The sequence below is a fragment of the Macaca nemestrina genome, chromosome 16, assembly GCF_043159975.1.
Source record: "Macaca nemestrina isolate mMacNem1 chromosome 16, mMacNem.hap1, whole genome shotgun sequence".
NCBI lineage: Eukaryota > Metazoa > Chordata > Mammalia > Primates > Cercopithecidae > Macaca > Macaca nemestrina.
This window is the reverse complement of record NC_092140.1, coordinates 74,765,413-74,789,476: the sequence shown is the minus strand read 5'-3', so window position 1 is coordinate 74,789,476 and position 24,064 is coordinate 74,765,413. Positions and strand designations below refer to the sequence as shown.

The 24,064-nt window shown below is 40.6% G+C and overlaps 1 protein-coding gene across 8 annotated transcripts in view; it reads right to left on the bottom strand.

The window, feature by feature from the left end:
* The window catches only part of LOC105490777 (NIMA related kinase 3), a 55,791-nt gene that overhangs the window by 7,211 nt on the left and 24,516 nt on the right, over positions 1–24,064 (bottom strand). For 4 of the 8 annotated variants that reach the window (XM_071081297.1, XM_071081296.1, XM_071081298.1 and 1 more), the window contains 10 exons: positions 20,699–20,872; positions 18,692–18,785; positions 18,507–18,604; positions 16,593–16,676; positions 15,014–15,081; positions 14,835–14,921; positions 12,154–12,208; positions 8,450–8,650; positions 7,678–7,750; positions 1,631–1,680 (listed from right to left, as the gene is read on the bottom strand). In XM_071081297.1, the coding sequence (XP_070937398.1) occupies positions 1,631–1,680; positions 7,678–7,750; positions 8,450–8,650; positions 12,154–12,208; positions 14,835–14,921; positions 15,014–15,081; positions 16,593–16,676; positions 18,507–18,604; positions 18,692–18,785; positions 20,699–20,872 (984 nt within the window). Of the gene's footprint in view, positions 1–1,630; positions 1,681–7,677; positions 7,751–8,449; positions 8,651–12,153; positions 12,209–14,834; positions 14,922–15,013; positions 15,082–16,592; positions 16,677–18,506; positions 18,605–18,691; positions 18,786–20,698; positions 20,873–23,066; positions 23,761–23,780; positions 24,044–24,064 lie in introns of those variants that run through there. The other 4 variants (XM_071081302.1, XM_071081301.1, XM_071081303.1 and 1 more) reach the window with 4 other exon arrangements.

Sequence of the window (24,064 nt, the reverse complement as noted above, 5' to 3'; positions counted from 1 at the left end):
AGTTTTGACACACGGAAGAACTTAAAAACATTATGTAAGTGAAAGAAGTCAGACATAAAAGGACAAATATTGTATGATTCCCCTCATATGAAATACTTAGAATAGGCAAATTCACACAAAGATTTGAGCAGCTACCAGGGGCTACCAGATTTGAGATTAGAGGCTGCCAGGGGCTGCAGTGGTGGAAGTGGGAGTTATTGTTTAACAGGTACAGAGTTTCTGTTTGGGATGATAAAAAGTTTCGGAAATAGATAGTAGTGATAGTCGCACAATATTATGAATGTAATTAACACCACTGAATTATACACTTAGAATCGGCTAAAATGGCACATTTTATGTTATGCATATTTTACCACCATAAAAAAACAAAAAGCAGGCCATACGTGGTGGCTCACACCTGTAATCCTAGCACTTTGGGAAGCCAAGGCAGGCAGATCACATGAGGTCAGGAGTTCAAGACCAGCCTGGCTAACACAGCAAAACCCCACCTCTACTAAAAAGACAAAAACTTAGCTGGGCATGGTGGCTCATGCCTGTGTTCCTAGCTAACCAGGAGGCTGAGGCATGAGAATCGCTTGAACCCGGGAGGCAGAGGTTGCAGTGAGCCATGATTGCGCCACTGCACTCCAGTCTGGGTGGCAGAGGGAGATTCTGTTTCAAAATAAACAAACAAACAAACCAAAAAGCAGCCATGCCCAATGGCTCACACCTATAATCCCAGCACTTTGAGAGACTGAGGTGGGAGGATCACTTGAGCCCAGGAGTTCGAAGATGCAGTGAACCATGTTCATGCCACTGCACTCCAGTTTGGATGCCAAAGTGACACTCTACCTAAAAAAAAAAAAAAAAAAAAAGGCAGCATAACACAAGATTTTCATGACTGAAAGCAAGACAAAATTCTTTCACATCTGTATTGAAACCACTGTCATCAATAATAAAAAATGGAGGCCGGGCGCGGTGGCTCACGCCTGTAATCCCAGCCTCTGGTACTCAGGAGGCTAAGGCAGGAGAATGGTGTGAACCCGGGAGGCGGGGCTTGCAGTGAGCCAAGATCTTGCCACTGCACTCCAGCCTGGGAGACAGAGTGAGACTCCGACTAAAAAAATAATAACAAATGGAAAAGTAAACAATAAATGGTGACCCAAAGTGGTTCAGCTGACAGTGCAGATGAACAGCTACCAGTTCTTTCACATACCAAAAGATGAAGGAAGAAGTACTTAACTGGAGGGACCAGGTCACAGTCTTCCAAATATCTTACAGCACTGAAGGGTACCCAGTATCCAGGAGGTAGATATTTCATAAATGTAATTTTTTTTTTTTTGACATGGAGTTTCACTCTTGTTGCCCAGGCTGGAGTGCAATGGCGCAATCTCAGCTCACTGCAACCTCCGTCTCCAGGTTCACTTGATTCTCCTGCCTCAACCTCCCGAGTAGCTGGGATTACAAGTGCATGCCAACATGCCTGGCTAATTTTTGTATTTTTAGTAGAGACGGGGTTTCACCATGTTGGCCAGGCAGGTCTCCAATTCCTGACCTCAGGTGATCCACCTGCTTCAGCCTCCCAAAAAGCTGGGATTACAGGCGTGAGCCACCACGCCCAGCCTCATAAATGTAATTTTAAAGCACTTACCACTGTGCTTGCTTCATTTCCCAAAGTTATCCTGATTCTGCTGGGGTTTGCTTTTAAAAGAGAGAGAGAGAAGGTAGAAAGATAAAACACATAAAGGATCATCCTATTAAGTTCCTAATATGATCTGCATACAGCTGGAGAAGCGACTGAGGTTATTAAAGTCAAAGAACCAAAGCTCTCTGATATCCTGAATGGGAATAACAAGCTTTAATCACCTAATAATACATCTCAGTTGTTGAAAGAGGTTATTTCCACTGTTTCATTCCTAAAGTTAAAATCTAAAAGTTAAAAGACATCTCTGCTCACTTATGCCAACCCATTTAAGCAATAAGAGGTAACATACTCTGCATACTTAAGGTCATTATCCCCTTTGGTGCATGCTAGCTAGTGGAGTCCATGCTTTTCCTGTCAGCTATCACAGCTGGTGGAATAGGTATCCCTAAGAAGAAGTGAGCTGTTTATTAACTCAGAAGAGACCAGTAGGAGGAGTCAGGAGAGAACTCTGGCAATTGATCCCTTTGGTAGGAATGGCTATGCCTCATTTTTCTCTGGCAGAGCCCTGTGGTTCTTGTCTGTTATTCACTCAACATTTAAAAAAATTGCTATTGAACATGGATGATGATACACTAAGAATACAAGAGTGGGCAAGTCAGATGCGATCCCTGCCCTGCTCCATTTCACTGTTCTGGTCTGTCTACAGATTAAACTGGAGATGCCATCAGACATATGGTCCCAGTTTGGTGGCATTTCTCTAACTACTTTATTCCTCTTTAGAAACTGTAACACTAGGCCGGGCGCGGTGGCTCAAGCCTGTAATCCCAGCACTTTGGGAGGCCGAGGCGGGTGGATCACGAGGTCAGGAGATCGAGACTATCCTGGCTAACATGGTGAAACCCCGTCTCTACTAAAAATACAAAAAAAACTAGCCGGGCGTGGTGGCGGGCGCCTGTAGTCTCAGTTACTTGGGAGGCTGAGGCGGGAGAATGGCGTGAACCCAGGAGGCGGAGCTTGCAGTGAGCCGAGATCATGCCACTGCACTCCAGCCTGGGAAACACAGCGAGACTCCGTCTCAAAAAAAAAAAAAAAAAAAAAAAAAAAAAAAGAAACTGTAACACTACACTTTTTCGGCCGGGTACAGTGGCTTATCCCTGTAATCCCAGCACTTTGGGAGGCCAAGGCAGGTGGATCACCTGAGGTCAGGAGTTTGAGACCAGTCTGGTCAACATGGTGAAACCCTGTCTCTACCAAAAAAAAAAAAAAAATTAGCCAGATATGGTGGCACACACCTGTAGTCCCAGCCACTCTGGAGGCTGAGGCACGAGAATTGCTTGAGCCCGGGAGGCAGGGGTTGCAATGAGTCAAGATAGTACCACTGCACTCCAGCCTGGGAGACAGAGTAAGACTCTGTCTCAAAAATAAAATAAAGTTAATTTTAAAAAACCTACACTTTTCCAAACTACCTTGAAATTTTTCTTAGTCTCTTTTTTTCTTGCCCAGCATTTTAAAACTAATTTCCCACCACTTTGGGATATGAACAAAAGCCACAGAATAACACCTATGCTAAAGCAAACTGGTAAAACAAAGGTAATTGGCTATCTCTTAACTAATGGAGAAAAGGTTGAGTTGTAAGACTGAAGGGTTTGCATCCTTCCAAAAACAACATTTGAAAGTTAAGTTTAAGAAAACAATACACTTCTCAAAATGTTTCTTTTGTAGTATCTGCATATAACATTATGATAAAGAGCACCAGGCAATGGAGGTTTTGCAACACGTCCCAGCAGTGGGTGATCTCCCACACTTCTAATTCTTCTCCTGTATTCTGTTCATAGCTACTAGCTCTGTTGGATATCTTCAGAAGGAAATCACTGATGAGAAAGTAAAAGGAATAAAAATAGCTTTGAAAAAAATTCAGAGATGACAACTTCTAAAGAGACAATAAATTAAATTTGATACTTTCTCAGGATAGACTACAGATGTATGAAAATTTCATGCAGCTATTATGTGGATGATTCACAACTTTGGAAAAGCCTCTGGTTTTTGTTTTTAATGAGGATATTTTATTGTTTAAGAGCAGTTTTAGGCCAGGCACAGTGGCTCAGGCCTGTAATCCCAGCACTTCGGGAGGCCAAGGTGGGTGGATCACTTGAGGTCAGGAGTTCTAGACCAGCCTGACCAACATGGTGAAACCCCATCTCTGCTAAATTCAAACAATTAGCCAGGCATGGTAGCACATGCCTGTAATCCTAGCTACTTGGGAGGCTGAGGCAAGAGAATCGCTTGAACCTGGGAGGCAGAGGTTGCAGTGAGCCGAGATTGTGCCATTGCACTCCAGCCTGGGCAACAAGAGTGAAGCTCCATTTCAAAAAAAACCAAGCAGTTTTAGGTTCACCACAAAACTGAGTGGTGAGTACAGAGAGTCCCATATACCACCTGTCCCCACACACACAGTACCTCCCCAATACTAACATGCTGCTCCTTTACAGTCGATGAGCCTACTCTGACACATCACTACCACCCAGCACCCAGAGTCCACAGTTTACATTAGAAAAGCTTCCTTTTAACCTAGAAGAAATGGATAAATTCCTGGACACATACACTCTACCACGACTAAACCAGGAAGAAGTTGAATCCCTGAAGATACCAATAGCAGGCTCTGAAATTGAGGCAATAATTAATAGCCTACCAACCAAAAAAAGTCCAGGACCAGATGGATTCACAGTCAAATTCTACCAGAGGTACAAGGAGGAGCTGGTACCATTCCTTCTGAAACTATTCCAATCAATAGAAAAAGAGGGAATCCTCCCTAACTCATTTTATGAGGGCAACATCATCCTGATACCAAAGCCTGGCAGAGACACAACAAAAAAAGAGAATTTTAGACCAATATCCTTGATGAACATCTTTGCAAAAATCCTCAGTAAAATACTGGCAAACTGAATCCAGCACCACATCAAAAAGCTTGTCCACCATGATCAAGTGGGCTTCATCCCTGAGATGCAAGGCTGGTTCAACATACGCAAATGTAAACAGAACCAAAGACAAAAACCACATGATTATCTCAAAAGATGCAGAAAAGGCCTTTGACAAAATTCAACAGCCCTTCATGCTAAAAACTCTCAATAAATTCGGTATTGATGGAACGTATCTCAAAATAATAAGAGCTATTTACGACAAACCCACAGCCAATATCATACTGAATGGGCAAAAACTGGAAGCATTCACCTTAAAAACAGCCACAAGACAGGGATGCCCTCTCTCACCACTCCTATTCAACATAGTGTTGGAAGTTTTGGCCAGGGCAATCAGGCAAGAGAAAGAAATACAGGGTATTCAATTAGGAAAAGAAGAAGTCAGATTGTCCCTGTTTGCAGATGACATGATTGGATATTTAGAAAACCCCATCGTCTCAGCCCAAAATCTCCTCAAGCTGATAAGAAACTTCAGCAAAGTCTCAGGATACAAAATCAACGTGCAAAAATCACAAGCATTCTTATACACCAGTAACAGACAAACAGAGCCAAATCATGAATGAACTCCCATTCACAATTGCTTCAAAGAGAATAAAATACTTAGGAATCCAACTTACAAGGGATGTGAAGGACCTCTTCAAGGAGAACTACAAACCACTGTGCAATGAAATAAAAGAGGACACAAACAAATGGAAGAACATTCCATGCTCATGGACAGGAAGAATCAGTATCGTGAAAATGGCCATACTGCCCAAGGTAATTTACAGATTCAATGCCATCCCCATTAAGCTACCAATGACTTTCTTCACAGAATTGGAAAAAACTACTTTAAAGTTCATATGGAACCAAAAAAGAGCCTGCATTGCCAAGACAATCCTAAATCAAAAGAACAAAGCTGGAGGCATTATGCTACCTGACTTCAAACTATACTACAAGGCTACAGTAACCAAAACAGCATGGTAGTGGTACCAAAACAGAGATATAAACCAGTGGAACAGAACAGAGCCCTCAGAAATAATACCACACATCTACAACCATCTGATCTTTGACAAATCTGACAGAAACAAGAAATGGGGAAAGGATTCTCTATTTAATAAATGGTGCTGGGAAAACGGTCTAGCCATAAGTAGAAAGCTGAAACTGGATCCCTTCCTTACTCCTTATACAAAAATTAATTCAAGATGGATTAGTGACTTAAATGTTAGATCTAAAACCATAAAAACCCTAGAAGAAAATCTAGGCAATACCATTCAGGACATAGGCATGGGCAAAGACTTCATGTCTAAAACACCAAAAGCAATGGCAACAAAAGCCAAAATTGACGAATGGGATCTAATTAAACTAAAGAGCTTTTGCACAGCAAAAGAAACTACCATCAGAGTGAACAGGCAACCTACAGAATGGGAGAAAATTTTTGCAATCTACTCATCTGACAAAGGGCTAATACCCAGAACCTACAAAGAACTCAAACAAATTTACAAGAAAAAAACAAACGACCCCATCAAAAAGTGGGCAAAGGATATGAACAGACACTTCTCAAAAGAAGACATTTATGCTGCCAACAGACACATGAAAAAATGCTCATCATCACTCGCCATCAGAGAAATGCAAATCAAAACCACAATGAGATACCATCTCACACGAGTTAGAATGGCAGTCATTAAAAAATCAGGAAACACCAGGTGCTGGAGAGGATGTGGAGAAATAGGAACACTTTTACACTGTTGGTGGGACTGTAAACTAGTTCAACCATTGTGGAAAACAGTGTGGCGATTCCTCAAGGATCTAAAACTAGAAGTACCATTTGACCCAGCCATCCCCATTACGGGGGATATACCCAAAGGATTATAAGTCATGCTGCTATAAAGACACATGTACACGTATGTTTACTGTGGCACTATTCACAATAGCAAAGACTTGGAATCAACCCAAATGTCCATCAGTGACAGACTGGATTAAGAAAATGTGGCACATATACACCATGGAATACTATGCAGCCATAAAAAAGGATGAGTTAGTGTCCTTTGTAGGGACACGGATGCAGTTGGAAATCATCATTCTCAGCAAACTATCCCAAGAACAGAAAACCAAACACCGCATGTTCTCACTCATAGGTGGGAACTGAACAGTGAGATCACTTGGACACAGGAAAGCGAACATCACACACCGGGGCCTGTTGCGGGGTTGGGGGAGGGGGAAGGGATAGCATTAGGAGATATACCTAATGTAAATGACGAGTTAATGGGTGCAGCACACCTACATGGCACATGTATGCATATGTAACAAACCTGCACGTTGTGCACACGTACCCTAGAACATAAAGTATAATAACAATAATAATAATAATAATATATATAAAAAAGAAAAGCTTCTCTTTTCAAAAAGTCTGTTTACATGATGATTCTTCAGAAACTTGGGATACATTTTCCTACAAGATTAGTGCCATATTTTCCTAGACAGATTGTCAGGTCAGCCCACAGAAGAAGCCTTCTACCTGACCTACACAAGAGAAAATATGGTACTAATAATGACGGCATCATCTTTCCGTCATTAAAATATCCAAAACTAGGCCGGGCGCGGTGGCTCAAGCCTGTAATCCCAGCACTTTGGGAGGCCGAGGCGGGCGGATCACGAGGTCAGGAGATCGAGACCATCCTGGCTAACACGGTGAAACCCCGTCTCTACTAAAAATACAAAAAACTAGCCGGGCGCGGTGGCGGGCGCCTGTAGTCCCAGCTACTCGGGAGGCTGAGGCAGGAGAATGGCGTGAACCCGGGAGGCGGAGCTTGCAGTGAGCTGAGATCCGGCCACTGCACTCCAGCCTGGGTGACAGAGCAAGACTCCGTCTCAAAAAAAAAAAAAATATCCAAAACTAGGCTTTTTAAAACCCCAATTGTTTCAGGGATCAAAAAGGACAGTATTCAGTACAGAATTACATCTAAAATAACAAAAAGAAAATGTTCATTTGAGGAGTATCTCTGATAATCATCTCTAATAACTTAAAAATTATGTATTTCTTTTCTGTTATAGTATATTTTTAAAAGAGCACTTAAAAAATACTCTGTCCAAAATTCTTACTTTTTTTTCTTGGTGTATTATGCTTCGAATTTTTTATTTCTTCTAATACCTCCTCACCATATTCCATGATGATCTGAAATTTAAAGTTGAGAATTTAAAGATGTGAAAACATATTTTTCTATAGATACTGCTGTGATATCATTTCATCAGCAGCATTTTTCAGCACAATAATATTTCAAGTTGAAAAACAAAAGTGCCACTTAAAAAAGTATATATACGCCGGGAATAGTGGCTCACACCTGTAATCCCAGCACTTTGGGAAGCTGAGGCGGGCACATTGCTTGAGGTCAGGAGTTCGAGACCAGTCTGGCTAACATGGTGAAACCCTGTCTCTACTAATACAAAAAAATTAGCCGGACATGGTGGTGTGTGCCTGTAATCCCAGCTACTTGGGAGGCTGAGGCAGGGGAATTGCTTGAACCAGGGTGTGGAGGTTGCAGTGAGCTAAGATCACGCCACTGCACTCCAGCCTGGGCGACAGAGCGAGACTCCATCTCAAAAAAAGAAGTACATATAATTTAGATAGACAAATGGAGACATTTATATATGTCTAAAAAAGGTCTGGAAGGATATACAAACTGTGATTATACTTGGGCAATAGCATTGTTGGGGGGAAAAGAGGAAGGAAAGGAGGTTTTAATTTTTTATTTTTAATATACTTCTGTACCATTTGGATTTTGATGAGCACATGTAATGTGTAATGTTAAAAGATAACAAACCATTTTACCATACACTTGAAAACTGTTCACAGCCAATCCAACACAGATCATACCTCGGGGGGCAGGCACTTGTGGACAAGCTGAGCTATGATGCCTTGAGAGAGAAGCGTTGTAGCCGAAGGGCGATGTGAGGGATTCCTTTTAAACATCTGCTTGACTAGGAACTGAAGTTCATAGGAGTAATGAGATGGCAGAGGACTGATGGACCCTTGACACACTTTGAGGATAAGATTTTTCCAACTATTTGCCTGAAACTGAAAAGAAAAATTGAACTTTACAAGCAGATACAGGGGAAGAAATGGAAGTAAGAAACTACCAGTTATGTAGACTATTTTAATTTTATAAACATATCTGCTATCTGGTCATTTTTCTTTCTAGAGGTGCCCTTAAGACACCATTATATAATCTTAAGGTGGTTTAGGAGAAAGTCAAGCATGAATGGTAAAAACCTTTGCCATCTAGAAAAAGTATTTCCATCAATGCCTGCTTTGTCTACCTTATTAGTCCTAATGATTTTGCAGATATACATTATAAGTATATATTGAAAATCAAAGTAATATATACATATGGCTTTTTCAAACATCAACTGATACTAAAAGGTTTATAATAAGTGTAATATCCCTTTGCTCCGCCCCTCCCCAGAAACTGCCAGGCCTGCTCCATAGCAACATGCACTTCAGACTTTTCTGGTTTTCTACAGGTGGTTTTTTGGCTTGAGTGCAACGGTGCAATCACAGCTCACTGCATCCTTGACCTCCCAGGCTCAAGTGCTCCTCCCACCTCAGCCTCCCAAATAGCTAGGACTACAGGCATATGCCACCATGCCCAGCTAATTTTTTAATTTTTTTTTTTTTTTTTAGAGGCAGGGTCTTGCTATGTTGTCCAGGGTGGTCTTGAACTCCTGGGCTCAAATGATCCTCCCACTTTGGCTTCCCAAAGTGCTGAGATTACACGCATGAGCCACAGCACCCGGCCAGACTTTTCCAATTTTAAACTTCTACTGCAAAATCCTTTTTAACCATTCCCATCATTAAAGCAGCTATTAAAATTTGATGAGTAACACTGTGGGATATACAACGACAGACTGGAGTAAAATTTTTAAAGTTTTCAATGTATAATAAATACATCAGAACTAACATTAGATGTCAGCCTTGGAAATGCTTATGAAAGAATGTGTTAGCATTCTATCCTGAAAGTGTATTGCCCTAATACCTATGTGATGGGTTGATAGGTGCAGCAAATCACCAATGGCACACGTTTACCTATGTAATAAAGTTGCATACTCTGAACATGTACCCCAGAACTTAAAATAAAAATTAAAAAAAAGATATTTGATTAATTCGCTGCTAGTTACATTTGAAAATGTTTTCTGCTGATCTGTATATTATGTTTTTATTTATGGTATCTTTAAAATTTAGTATAGTCAAATTTATTCATCATTTTTCCTTAATAGTTTCCGCTTGTTGAATCTTGCTTAAGAAATGTTTCTACACCTCAAGGCTATGTTAGATGTTAATTACAGTTTGGCATATATGGAAGCTTTTTCTACTATCTTTGTAATTTTTCTGTAAATCTAAAACTGTTTTAAAATTTAAAAGAAGTTTATTTTCAAAAAAGTATATTGTCCTGTGAATAAAAAATGCAAGTGAATATATGAAAAAGAAAAATCAACACGTAACAAAGTACAAATGCTGATAATGACAAATACTGCTGAATTTGCTTTGCCTCCGGCTTTTTAACCATTACACTAACTATCTGCATTTCCTAAGGGTTTGAGAACAACTTTTGTCTTCGAGCAGACAAGGGATGACAGATCTCGTGCCAAATATTCTGGGCACTATAGTCCTTAATACTCATTCTTGCTAGAAAAAAGAAGAATGTGTACGTGTAAGTTACGAAAAAAGATACAATCAGGAAGTAAAGAATTAAAAGATGTTGGAATTTTAAAAATAATTTTATTCGTAGACTATGGTGGTTCTCAACTTGGGCTGTACATTGTAATCACCTGTTTTAAAAACAGTAATGCCCAGGACATTTTCAGAGATTTTATTTCAATCACTGTGCTGTGGGCCTAGGCATCAGCATTTTAAAGGTTCCGCAAGTTGTTCTAACTGTGTAGCTATCATTATAAACCACTTATATTCAAAGATAACCTCTCATTAATACCAGGTGTCTTCAGTTTGAGTTACTTTCATCTGGTAGTGATGACGATTGTTTCTCAACCATTCACCCTCTTCTGAGCTCTACGTGCCCTCAAGTACATCTGCAAAAAAGTCAACTTTCAATCTGTGCCCAAAGAACAGAATTTATTTCTATGCAAAGCTAAGAACTAATAGGAATTAGCCCTGCAGTTGTTGTTCTATGTAATAAACTATGGCTGAACAAGCGGGACAAGTTATTTAACCTTTTTTTGGTTCATATTTTTAAAAATATCTTGAAAAAACATATAATAGGGCAAAGTCTATGTTTTCATGATATGTCAGTTAGAGAGGAAACTCATATGATAAGTGAAATCTAACTGCAAAAAGCTGTGAGGAAAAAAATGATGCAGCCACTCTTGCAAAGTTTGGTGCTTCCTCAAAAAGCTAAATACAATTCCCATATGAGCCGGCAGTTCCACTGCTAGATACAGACCTCAAAATTTGGAATCAGGGACTCTAACAGATACCTGTACACCATTGTTCATAACAGCATTATTTACAACAGCCAAAAGACAGAAACAACTCAAGTGTCCCTCAACAGATGAATGGATAAACATGTCTATACACTCAATGGAATACTATTCAGCCATAAAAAGGAATGGAATCCTGATAGATGTTACAATATGAATAAACCTTGAAAACACTCTGCTAGTGAAATAAACCAGACACAAAAAGGCAAATGTTGTATAATTCCAGTTGTATGAAATATCTAGAATATGCAAATTCATGAGGCAGAAATTAGACTAGGGGGGCTGGGGAAAGGGAAGAAATGGGGAGTAACTGTTTAATGGGTACAGAATTTCTGGTTGGGGTAATGACAAAAGTTTTACAAAGAGATAGCAGTGGCTGGGCATAGTGGCTCACACCTGTAATCCCAGCACTTTGGGAGGCCGAGGCGAGTGGATCACCTGAGGTCAGGAGTTTGAGACCAGCCTGGTCAACATGGGGAAAATACAAAAAAATACAAAAATGTCTCTAGTAAAAACACACACACACACAATTAGCTGGGCATGGTGGTATGCACCTGTACTCCCAGCTACTTGGGAGGCTGAGGCAGGAGAATCACTTGAACCCAGGAGGTGGAGGCTGCAGTGAGCTGAGATCGTGCCACTGCACTCCAGACTGGGTAACAGGGCAAGACTCCGTCTCTAAAACAAAACAAAACAAAACAAAACCCCCAAAGAGATAGTAGTGATGGTTGCACAATATTGTGAATGTAATTAATGACAATGAAATGTATACTTAAAAATGGATAAAATGGCAAATTTTATATTTATCAAAATAAAAAATTAAGAATAGTAAAAAGAAAGAAAACAGGAAAAGAGAAAGAAAGAGAGAGAAAGGTTATATATTGCACAGCAAAACTAAATAATGGAAATTTCCTATTAGTATATGCTACAAAACTAACTCAGGGCAGATGACTGCACTGGAAACATATACAAACTTTTATAATGACTTCATCCTAGGGAAGCAAACTGCCAACTAGAATCTGTCACATTATTAGGACTCAGCTAGATATGACAAGCTGCCTTTTCCATTTTGCATGCCATACTTACTGGATGCCTAAGGGTACAGAGTTCATACAGAATGCATCCCAAGGACCAGATGTCACTGAAAGCATAAAGAAGCAATGTAATCACAAGTGGGTTATGTATTTTCTAGTACAAAAAATAATTTCTTACCTTTAATAAGAAAAGATATCACAAGTAATTCCCAGGTATTAAAACATATAATTTTGGTCTAACACCTAGATACTTCCTAAGAGTAATGTTCACAATAAAACTCTCTGCTCTTCAATCCCCACCCCTTCAAATCAGGGTGGTTAAAATATCACTTCAGTAGCATTTGGGAATTCAGTAGCAAGAGGGAATATTTGCAGACTCAGCTGATCTCAGCTGGAAGAAGGACTCTGGAAGGCATCCAGTGCAGCTTCTGTTCCCACCACCCTGGACACAGCACTCAGCCTTTGATCACATCTCCTGCTGGGTAGCTCTCTACTTTCCACACAGTCTGCTGGATGGCTCTAAGGGATAGGATTCTTCCTTTCCTTTTTTTTTTTTGAGACGGAGTCTTGCTCTGTCGCCCTGGCTGGAGTGCAGTGGCGCAATCTCGGTTCACTGCAAGTTCTGCCTCCTGGGTTCACGCCACTCTCCTGCCTCAGTCTCCCAAGTAGCTGGGACTACAGGCACCCGCAACCACGCCTGGCTAATTTTTTTTTTCTGTATTCTTTTTAGTAGAGACAGGGTTTCACCGTGTTAGCCACGATGGTCTCAATCTCCTGACCTCGTGATCTGCTGGCCTCAGCCTCCCAAAGTGCTGGGATTACAGGCATGAGCCACTGCGTCCGGCCACCGTTTTCTTTTTTTTAAGGGATGGGGTCTCACTGTGTTGCCCAGGCTGGAGTGCAGTGGTTATTCACAGGCATGATGTCACTGTACTGCTGCCTTGAACTCCTGGGCTCAAGCAATCCTCCTGCCTCAGCCTCCCAGGTAGTTGGGACTATAAACACGCACCACCAGGCCCAGCTCCTCCAGACTTTTCTAAATGGTATTTTTTTATTTTAATTAATGGTTTTTACCAACTATTTCCCCTTTTAGTTTTCTATTTTAATTTCAAATCTACAGAAAAGTCACAAATGTCCACATGCCCTTATCTAGGTTCCCCAATCATTCTCATTGGCCATGTTTGGGTGCTAATCTCCCTCCTCTATATCTATCTGAATCTCTCGAAAAAAGGTTGCAGGCCGGGCATGGTGGTTCACACCTGTAATCCTAGCACTTTGGGAGGCCGAGGAGGGCAGATCAGAAGGTCAGCAGTTCGAGACCAGCCTGGCCAATATGGTGAAACCCCGTCTCTACTAAAAAATATAAAAATTAGCCGGGTGTAGCAGCAGGTGCCTGTAGTCCCAGCTACTCAGGAAGCTGAGGCAGGAGAATTGCTTGAACCCATGAGGCGGAGTGCAGTGAGCCAAGATTGTGTCATTGCACTCAAGCCTGGGCAACAGAGTGAGACTCCATCTCAAAAAAAAAAAAAAAAAAAGGTTGCAGGTATCAAAACACTTCATCCCTACACACACATCAGCATGTATCTCCTAAGAACAAAGACGTACACGTTCCCTCATAAACACAATACTGTTATCACATCCAAGGAATTTAATCTCAATTCAGTAACATTATTTAATATTTACTGCATACCCAAATTTCCTCAATTGTCCCAACAAGTCCCTGTAGAGCTGTTTTGCCCCCATTCAGTCCATTCTACTCTTTAAGAAACCTATTTAGTATATTTGCTTTTCAGAAAGCAAGTCAGCATAAAGTAACAACAGTGTTGTTTCTCCTTCTAGGAATCCATGCCAAGAATGTGATATAAAACAAGGATAAATTTATATACAAAAGGTATGTTAATTACAGCACTGTTTATGAGACTGAAATCTAGAAATATAAGGCCAACAACAGAGGAATTACTAAGTAAATTTTGGAAGTGCCATATAGTAAAATATATGCAGCCATTAGAAAATTTATGAAGAGTTTAAGTATGTGGGGAAATGACTATAATATAAAATGACAAAAGCAAATTATATATAAAATATACTTTATATATATATAAAATATATATATATACTTTTAGGGGGAAAAGTGAACGAAGAAAAAAACATTAAAATATTACTGGCAGTTGGGAAGAGTGGGTGATTTCCATGTCCTTTCTTACAGGTCTATTTCCAATCTTCCCTGCATGTCCATCCCCACAATAGGCACATATAACTTATATTCAGAAAAAAATACTGCATTTTAAATCATTAAGACCTTCATACTAACCTCCTTCAATCAATTTACCTATCAACCAAGTGCTTATAATCTAGCCCTGTAAATGCCAACTCAATGACACAATCTATTGATTATCAAATGTTGCTGTACATTGGAATCACCCAATGATCTTGAAAAATTACTGGGGCCTGCTTCTCACCCTTTGCTATTATGATTTAATTAGTGTAGATGCAACCTAGGATTTGGGATTTTTGTAAGTGGGAGCAGCAAAGTTTGGGAACCACTGACATAATTCATACCGTCCCTAGATTATACCGTCCCTAGATAGATTCCAGACTGCTTTCAGATATATTTTTTAAAAACCAATATGATCCATGCATCTGTTTTGAAGTGACATCAGACTCTTGCATCATCTGCAGGCTAAAATGCCTGTCACCAAATGGGCACCCTTACATCAAATATGCAGCACTCACCTTTTATTGTTATAAGGCAGGTTTTCCCAAATTTCTGGAGGCACATAATAAGGTGTTCCCACATAGGTACAAGCAAATGCCATCTGACTAAAACCAAAAAAAGGCAAAGAATGATTACAGAACATTCCTGAAAATGGATGTTTTGATTACTGTCACTACCGTAGAACAGACATACATACTTGGAGAGAAGACGGGCAGATCCAAAGTCTCCCAATTTCACTTTTCCATTTTGAGTGAGGAAGATATTCTGCATTTAAAAAGAAGAACTCAGATTATGTCTTCCATCATCGAACATGAGGCAGATAAGCTGTCTTCCAAAGCCTGCTGATGACGGAGATCAAGGGTAGAAATGCTGACAGCTGAGTCCCAGAGTGGAACACAAAACACCAAGATCCCCTCTTGACAGCTAGACATTCCCCTGCATGGAAATTCAGGATGAGTGCTTCAAAATCTAACAAGCAAGTTTTAGGTTATATCAGCAGACTCAATCGACCCGGTGAGAACCTGTGTCAGGGTGATGCCACATGGCAGGCCCAGGTGTCAACTGTTTTCCATCTGAGAACACATGGACTTAGTAAGTGGTCACTAAAAGAGAGCTAGGACACATTAACATACACAGTCACGTGCTGCATAACCATATTTCAGTCAACAACGGATGGCATATATGACAATGGTCCCAGAAGACCATAATACTATATTTTTACTGTACTTTTTCTACGTTTAAATACACAAATACTTACCATTGTATTACAATTGCCTAAGAAATTCAGTACAGTAACATGCTGTACACGTTTGTAGCCAAGAACCAACAGGCTACACTATATAGCTTAGGTGTGTAACAGGCTACACCATCTAGGCTTGTGTAAGTACACTCTACGATGCTCACACAACAAAATCACCTTACGAAGCATTTCTGAGTACTTGTCCCCCAGCACTAAGTGATGCATGACTGTACTACTACAGAGGTTTCCATGACTTTTTCTCAGGTATTACCTTATTTGGTTAGTATAAATACTAAGTAAAAGGGTACAAAGTTTCAGTTAGGACAAGTAAGTTCCAGTGATCTGTTGTACAACATGGTGACTATGGTTAATAATAATGCATAGAATACTTAATACTTAATAATGCATAGAATACTTAAAAAGTGCTAAGGGTGATCTTAAATGTCCTCACCACAAAGAAATAAGAAGTATGTGAGGTGATAGATACGTTAATTACCTTGATTTAATCATTTTACAATGTGTGTGTAAATCATATGTTATACATCATAAATATACATAATTCTTGTCAATTATATTTTAATAAAGGTGGGCGAAATTTTAATTTGAAAAGTAACAAATATTAGGCTGACAAATATTCCTAAACAAAAATGTCCCAAAATGCATGGGATAACACAGCAAAATTACTGAATTAAATAGTTTTGTTTTTTTTTTTTTTTGAGACGGAGTCTCGCTGTGTCGCCCGGGCTGGAGTGCAGTGGCCGGATCTCAGCTCACTGCAAGCTCCGCCTCCAGGGTTTACGCCACTCTCCTGCCTCAGCCTCCCGAGTAGCTGGGACCACAGGCGCCCGCCAGCTCGCCCGGCTAGTTTTTTGTATTTTTTAGTAGAGACGGGGTTTCACCGTGTTAGCCAGGATGGTCTCGATCTCCTGACCTCGTGATCCACCCGTCTCGGCCTCCCAAAGTGCTGGGATTACAGGCTTGAGCCACCGCGTCCGGCCAAATAGTTTTTTTTAAGTCCAAAATGTACTCCACTCACCTTGGACTTGATATCTCTGTGCAGCACACGTTTCTTGTGAATGTGATTTACCCCAAGGCACATTTGGGTAAACCAATTAAGTATCTGTGAGAAAAAGGTATGCAAAATCTTCAAGAATGCAGTAATTGGCTCATATTAACCAAAAATTCCAAAGAATCATCTCTAGGCCTTAGTTGACTAAGATTTTACATAATGTGAGTACAGAACTCCTGTAAATTACATAGTTCAACTACGATTCAGTGTTACTTGGAGAAATTCAGAAAAGCTGTGACTCCCATATTCCAGCATCTTATACATGATCCAAATAGCAATTTATTTTAGTAAAACTTCCACTTATATTTTTCTTATATTCAACCAAATAAAAGTATTCTTAAATGCTTATATAAAGGTAGTTCACCAATAAGAAATGCACTACAGCTTTTCCAGTGTAATCATTATGTTGGATTTTCATTTACTTTTGCAGAATAGCTGTATGGTAACATTAAAATATTTCATTATATTATAAATAATCCTTTGAGGTCAATAGTTCCTGCTTATAAGTCCAAGGTCAACAGTACCCAGAATTTCTAGGTGTCTTGAGGGCCTACAGTTAAATGTCAAATTAATTTTTTTTTCACTTTTGCTATGGAGATTCTTCCAGTTGAAGCCAAGGTTGACTTCCTTCTACAGAACCCATATTTTTAACAATACAATTTCTAAATGTATAATATTTATTTACATTTATTTACATACTTTCATAACATGCTATAACCTAAATCAAACTAAGCCTCATCGGAGCAATTTAAATATTTTCCATAGCCAATTCATTAAAAAATATTTAGTATGCAATTTTCCACTAAAAAGACAGCAAGTCTTAGACTGAAGGGACCACTTCAAGCTTTAGGAGGAAAAAGATTGAGAATAGGTACTCCCAAGAAACAGAAATGGCAAGCTTCATTCTTCTGATGTTTTAGTAATACAAAATAAAATAGACCTGTCTTCTAAAAATTTCACTACGATAAAAATCAAGATTTTAGGCCGGGCGCGGTAGCTCCCGCCTGTAATCCCTGCATTCTGGGAGGCTGAGGCGGGTGGATCATGAGGTTAGGAGATCAAGACCATCCTCGCTGACACGGTGAAACCCCGTCTCTACTAAATATACAAAAAATTAGCCAGGCATGGTGGCGGGCGCCTGTAGTCCCAGCTACTCAGGAGGCTGAAGGAGGAGAATGGCATGAACCCGGGAGGATGAGCTTGCAGTGAGCCGAGATCGCGCCACTGCACTCCAGCCTGGGCGACAGAGCAAGACTCTGTCTCAAAAAAAAAAAAAAGAAAGGCCGGGCGCGGTGGCTCAAGCCTGTAATCCCAGCACTTTGGGAGGCCGAGACAGGCGGATCACGAGGTCAGGAGATCGAGACCATCCTGGCTAACACCGTGAAACCCCGTCTCTACTAAAAAATACAAAAAAAACTAGCCGGGCGAGGTGGCGGGGGCCTGTAGTCCCAGCTACTCGGGAGGCTGAGGCAGGAGAATGGCGTAAACCTGGGAGGCGGAGCTTGCAGTGAGCTGAGATCCGGCCACTGCACTCCAACCTGGGCGACAGAGCGAGACTCCGTCTCAAAAAAAAAAAAAAAAAAAAGAAAAAGAAATCAAGATTTTAAATATCTAGTACAAAATTTGGTGATACAATCTTGAAATTATTCTAAACATGAAAGTTTTATTTCTTAATAATTTATATAGATTTTACTTCCTAAAACCATTGCAGGCAGCCATATTCTGGGGACACTAAGTGGTAACACCAATATAGAAATCAGTCATTTCTATCTACCTTCTCAGGTAATTACAGATATCAATGCTTTTGTTTTAACTTATACAAAGTTTATGAGGAAAGTGGCTTCTAAACCTTGAGAGAAACTATGTAAGTCAATCTCTTACCATGTCTTCAGGAAATAACTTTCCTTTTTGCTGTTTAATCTTTTGCATCAGATCCCCTCCATCACAGTATTCCATCACAATATACAAGTGTCCTTCAGCTAAAACAGATATAAGCTCTTTAGAAAAGCTGTAGTGGCTATAAATCAAATTCAGAAATGCACATATCTGGGGGAATTCGTATTTACCTTCAAATGATTCTCTGAAGGCAACAATATTGGGGTGTTTCATTTTGGCTAAAAGAACAGCCTCCTTCCTAGAATTCTGTGTATTAGAGAAAGACTAGAAAAACATTTTAAATAAGCATAAATTCAATACTGCATTTAAAATAGATAACTTTACAATAATATAGTTTATGTGATACTTCAATGCTAGATGCAGTTTTATAACACTACACTTTGGCTCAACTTAAATTTGTCAAATGACAAGAGAAAATGCATGGTGATTTTCCAACTCTGGCTATATTTTCATGCTTGAGCTGACCCCTTCATTGTACTTTTAGTTTCTTTTTACATTCCTTACACATACAGAATGTAAACAGTTTTAATATCAGCCTGAGCATCACCTGACTTAGAGAGTCAGTATACTATCAAAAATAGTGTATCTTTTTTATGACTTGTGATACAGAAAAAAAAGAAAAAGAAATGTTTTATCCTAAAAGAAAAAAAAAAGGTGGGGGGGATTTCATGTTTTGACTGTCTGCAATCACTTAGAGGAGTCCACTGGTCCAGATAAAAAAAGAGTATGCTGGTATATTACTGCATCAAAGATGAACAGAGATGGCAAGCAAAGTAAGTTTCCAAAACCGTTTATCCCTAACTTACTCTATAAGGATGAAATTCTGAATGGTTTATCTTACAATCAAGAAATTGCCATTGTTAGTTGGGTGTGGTGGCTACCCTCCCCAGTGGCTGGGACTATACTACACCTATAGTGTATACTACACCTATAGTCCCAGCCACTGGGGAGGCTGAAGTGGGAAGATCGCTTGAGCCCAGGAGTTTGAGCTGCAATGAGCTATGGTTGTGCCACTACACTCCAGCCTGGGCAATAGAGCAAGACTCCATCTATAAATTTAAAAAAAGAAAGAAAAGAAATCGCCATTGATTGTGTAGTAACACAAGGGTTCTCAGACCAGCAGCATCAGCACCAGCTGGGAACTTGTTAAAAATGCAAATTCACAAGCCCACCTGGCCCTCCTCAGTCGGAAGCCTGGGGGTGGAGCATAGCAATCCATGGTTTAACAAGCCCTCCAGCTGATTATGATGCTCACTCAAGTTTGAAAATCACTGAATGAAGTCAAGAATACAGTGGGAAAAAAATACCTAGCACTCTGAGACCTTTATTAGACTGTGTTTTTTAAAAATTGATCCAAAATATTATGACATAGTCTTCATGTAATGAATTCTTTCACAAGACAACTATGATACATAGTAATGGCCTACAAGGAAACAAAACCTATAAACTGATCCACAGAGTAGGTGTACTGGTACCAAAGGTTAGCATTTGTTCTTCATTGTATTTTTATGATCCTTTTTCATTAACATCGCACCTGAGTTGCTTTGGCAAAGATTTCCTACACCATTAGGTATACAAAAGTGGAAGTTATTACCAATTATTTGCTGAAATAAAATTAGCAGTAATCGCCTCCAAAACTTTTACTGTTTTTCTCCCATTGTTAATTACAATATCCTAAGAACCACATATAATGTATTGAGCCCTTGTAAAGCTAACGAATAAACCAATTCTATCTTTGCATGAAGGAGAAATTCCATGTTAAAACTAAAGAAGTTATTATTTATTTATTTACTTTTTGAGACAGAGTCTTATTTTGTCACCAAGGTTGGAGTGCAGTGGCACAATCTCAGCTTACTGCAACATCTGCCTCCCAGGTTCGGGTGATTCTCCTGCCTCAGCCTCCCGAATAGCTGGGACTACAGGTGCGTGCCACCACACCTGGCTAATTTTTTTAAAATTATTTTTACTAGAGACGGGTTTTCCCCATGTTGGCCAGGCTGGCCTCAAACTCCTGACCTCAGGCTGATCTCAAACTCCTGACCTCAGGTGATCTACCCGCCTCTGCCTCCCAAAGTGCTGGGATTACAGGTGTGAGCCACCATGCCTGGCCAAAAACTTATTCTTTTATATAAATTGCATGTATACTTTCAAAGTGAGCTAATTTCTTTAGTAGTGACCTTGGGAAGCCTTATTTCTTTCATGGCAAACATCTGATTACTGCTTTCATGCCGAACCAAAAGAGCTCTGCCGAAGGAGCCCTCCCCGATCATTCTCAGGACCATGTAGTCATCCATGCTGGGGCATCCACACAGCTGGGCTCCACTCACGCAGTCACCATGGGCTCTCCCAAACTGCATTCAAAAGCAGAAACATTTGAGAATTAAATGTACTTTCAAAAAGCAGAAGTTAATTCAAAGTAGCTCTCATAACCATGAAAAGAGAAAAGCAACTTACGAAGGGGATCAGTGTATGATACCCCAAAATATGCCACTTTCACATAAGAATTGTTTTGAGCTGAAACCAATTTGCTCTTTGCCCTCCCTTTTTTGTATAAATGCAGGGCATAAATTTTCCTATGTACAGGTAATAAACATCCTTTTGTAAATGTGTCTTCCTTTCCAGTACCGGGAAGAGAGCAACTCTTACCAATGGGGAAGGCGCCAACTTGAGTCCACATAACAAACCTTACTGAATAACCCTTATCTTCTGTTAGCTTCCCCCATATATTTACCTTCCTACAATTTACCCAGGAAGAATTCCCCTACTTTTGTCTAGTTACTTCTCTACAATTTATCACACTTTGTTAAAATGGCACGTGGGCCCCCGGGTCTAACCACTTCTTTACATTTATGCATAAACCTTTTTTCCTGTTAATCTATCTTTCATCAGTTTATTTTGTAGGGCCCAGCTACTGAACCTAAGAGGGTAAAGGAAAAAAATGTTTTTCCTCCCCTATACTACATTCAACAGGTAGACACTGAGCACCAACTGAGTCAGATGTTATGATCTGAACAAATCTCTCATAATCCCTGCCATCATGGACATCCCATCAGAGACAACCATAAACCTCAACAAATGTAGGCTATTTAAGCTGAAGCCTGAAGGATGAATGAAACTTGACTAGACAAAGAGGAGGAAAACAGTAATCATGGAAGAGGAAATTGCATATTTAAGAGCTAAAGAAATTACATTCAGTTCAAGAAATTGAAAGAAGAATGTAACAGGCTGCTGAAGCATTTTAACCAAGAACACAATATCATCATATTTGCATATTAGAAAAAACATTCACTCAGATTGCAGATTAAATGGACCAGTGGAGGAGGGGCTGGAAGGCCAGCTCAGAGACACAGGCCAGTTAGGAGGCTCTAACAACAGAAAAGGCAGGAAAATAATGAAATGGAATACAGTGGAGGCAATGGGGCCAGAAAAAATGGGAAGGAAAGATGTAAGAACAGTTGACAGGATTTGTGCTGGCAGATTTATGGGGGGAGCAAGCAGAGAAGAGGGCAAGGTTGACTCCCAGGTTTCTGGCATGAACCAGATGGTTTCTGGCACTCCCTGAGAGAGGAAAGGCACAATGGTTGTGTGTGAGGTTTTTGTTCGTGTGATTTTTCTGGCAGTGGGAGTGTTGCAGGGGTGGGGCAAAACATATTGGCAGAAGAGAGACATGTGTTTCATTTTGGACGTGCCGAACTGGAGGTTACTGCGAGTCAAGAGAGATGTTAAACACACAGTTGTAGTCCTTGACTTCAGTCTCCCATCTATATTTCCAGGATGAAGCAGCTAGTAGGACTGCTTAGCCCATAAGAGAAAATGGATAAAACGTTCCTAACACTTTGCCAGGTACATAGAAGGTCCTGAATAACTGGCAGCTATTATGATTATTAAAACCTTAGAAAAGCGATGCATTCTTTTTCATTGCAGGAAAAACACTGGAATGAATTTACTTGATTTTTCAAAAAGCTTATAGTGTTTGTTTTTTGTTTTTTATTTTGAGACGGAGTTTCGCTCCTGTTGCCCAGGCTGGAGTGCAATGGCGTGATCTCGGCTCACCGCAACCTCTACCTCCCAGGTTCGAGCGATTCTCCTGCCTCAGCCTCCCGAGTAGCTGGGATTACAGGCATGTGCCACCACACCAGGCTAATTTCGTATTTTTAGTAGAGATGAGGTTTGTTCATGTTGGTCAGGCTAGTCTCAAACTCCCGACCTCAGGTGATCCGCCCACCTCGGCCTCCCAAAGTTCTGGGATTACAGGCGTGAGCCACCGCATCCAGCCCTAGTGTTTGTTTTTTAATCATACCACAAAGAATTATAAGGAAGAGAGAGCATGACAGGCAAAGCAAAAAATCAAACTAAAACCTCTACTATAGTGACCTGTAAAAATTCCAGTTTGTATTCCTGCTTATCACAGAATTACAAGGACATCCTAGAAATAGTTTCTTCATATAACCAAATCAGTCATACACATTGTCTTCGAAACAATGTTTTTCCAAGACTGATGAGGTCTTTGAGAGTACATGGATGTGAAAGAAACAAGTCCTTTACCACTATTCTAACACCTGGTATTTACACAGTTTAACATGGAAGCCAAGTTTTCCCATGTTCTTATTCTTCGTTTCTTCGGGGCTTTATTCTATGCAATGGAGAGTAACTGAAAAATAAGAGCAACCAGACTTCTTAGCTGAAAACCACATTTGATCTTTTCTGCCCACATTTACCTCTTACTCAATATTACACCCGTATGATCATTACAAGACCTGAATACACTCTGAACATGGCAAAAGTATATCGGCTCCTTCGCATGCCTGCGATAATTTTAAAAACCTAATAAAGTGATTTGCAAATACCCAGAAGAGGGATCACAGGTGAGACATGGGCTAAATTCAGAAAGTGCCCTGAAACCGCCTTTACAGATATATAAATAATGAGAGAAATCTAACACGACTGACTCATCTTGCTTCTAACCTCACGGGCTAACATTTTGTGTTGTCGTTTTCTTATTCTAGCACAGAGGCTAGGATAACTACGAGGGATTTCGTGTTAACTTCAAGACAAGGGAAACTGACCCCACCCCCTCCTGGGAACCAACGAAGCCGCTCAGAGTTTCAGACGCTCCTGTGATTTCATCCCCAGCCGGTCAATTGTTTTAGTTTCCCAGCCCCCTGCCGCCAAAATACCGTTTAAAACCCTCGACCCCGAATTCTCAGGGAGACAGGTCTGAGACCCTGTTCTGGTTTGGCCAGCCCTGCACTTATTAACCTCTTTTTTGCTGCAACAGCGTTTCTCATTGGTTCTTTCCGGGCAGCCAGCGAGAACCCGTTGGGTCGGGACAGGCGCCCGCGCGGCAGCTGCACCACTGCGGAGCCCAGTCGCCCCGCTCACCCGTGAGGGCCCTTTCTCCTGGAAAAGCCGCTCCGCCCTGCTGGCCCCCACGGCGCCGCGCGCCCAGAGCCCAAGGCGGCGAGGGACCCAGACCGCGAGGCGGAAATGAGGGGCGCCGCCGCGCGCCGGGGGCGCGTCTCCCCTTCGCTCCCCGTCGCTCG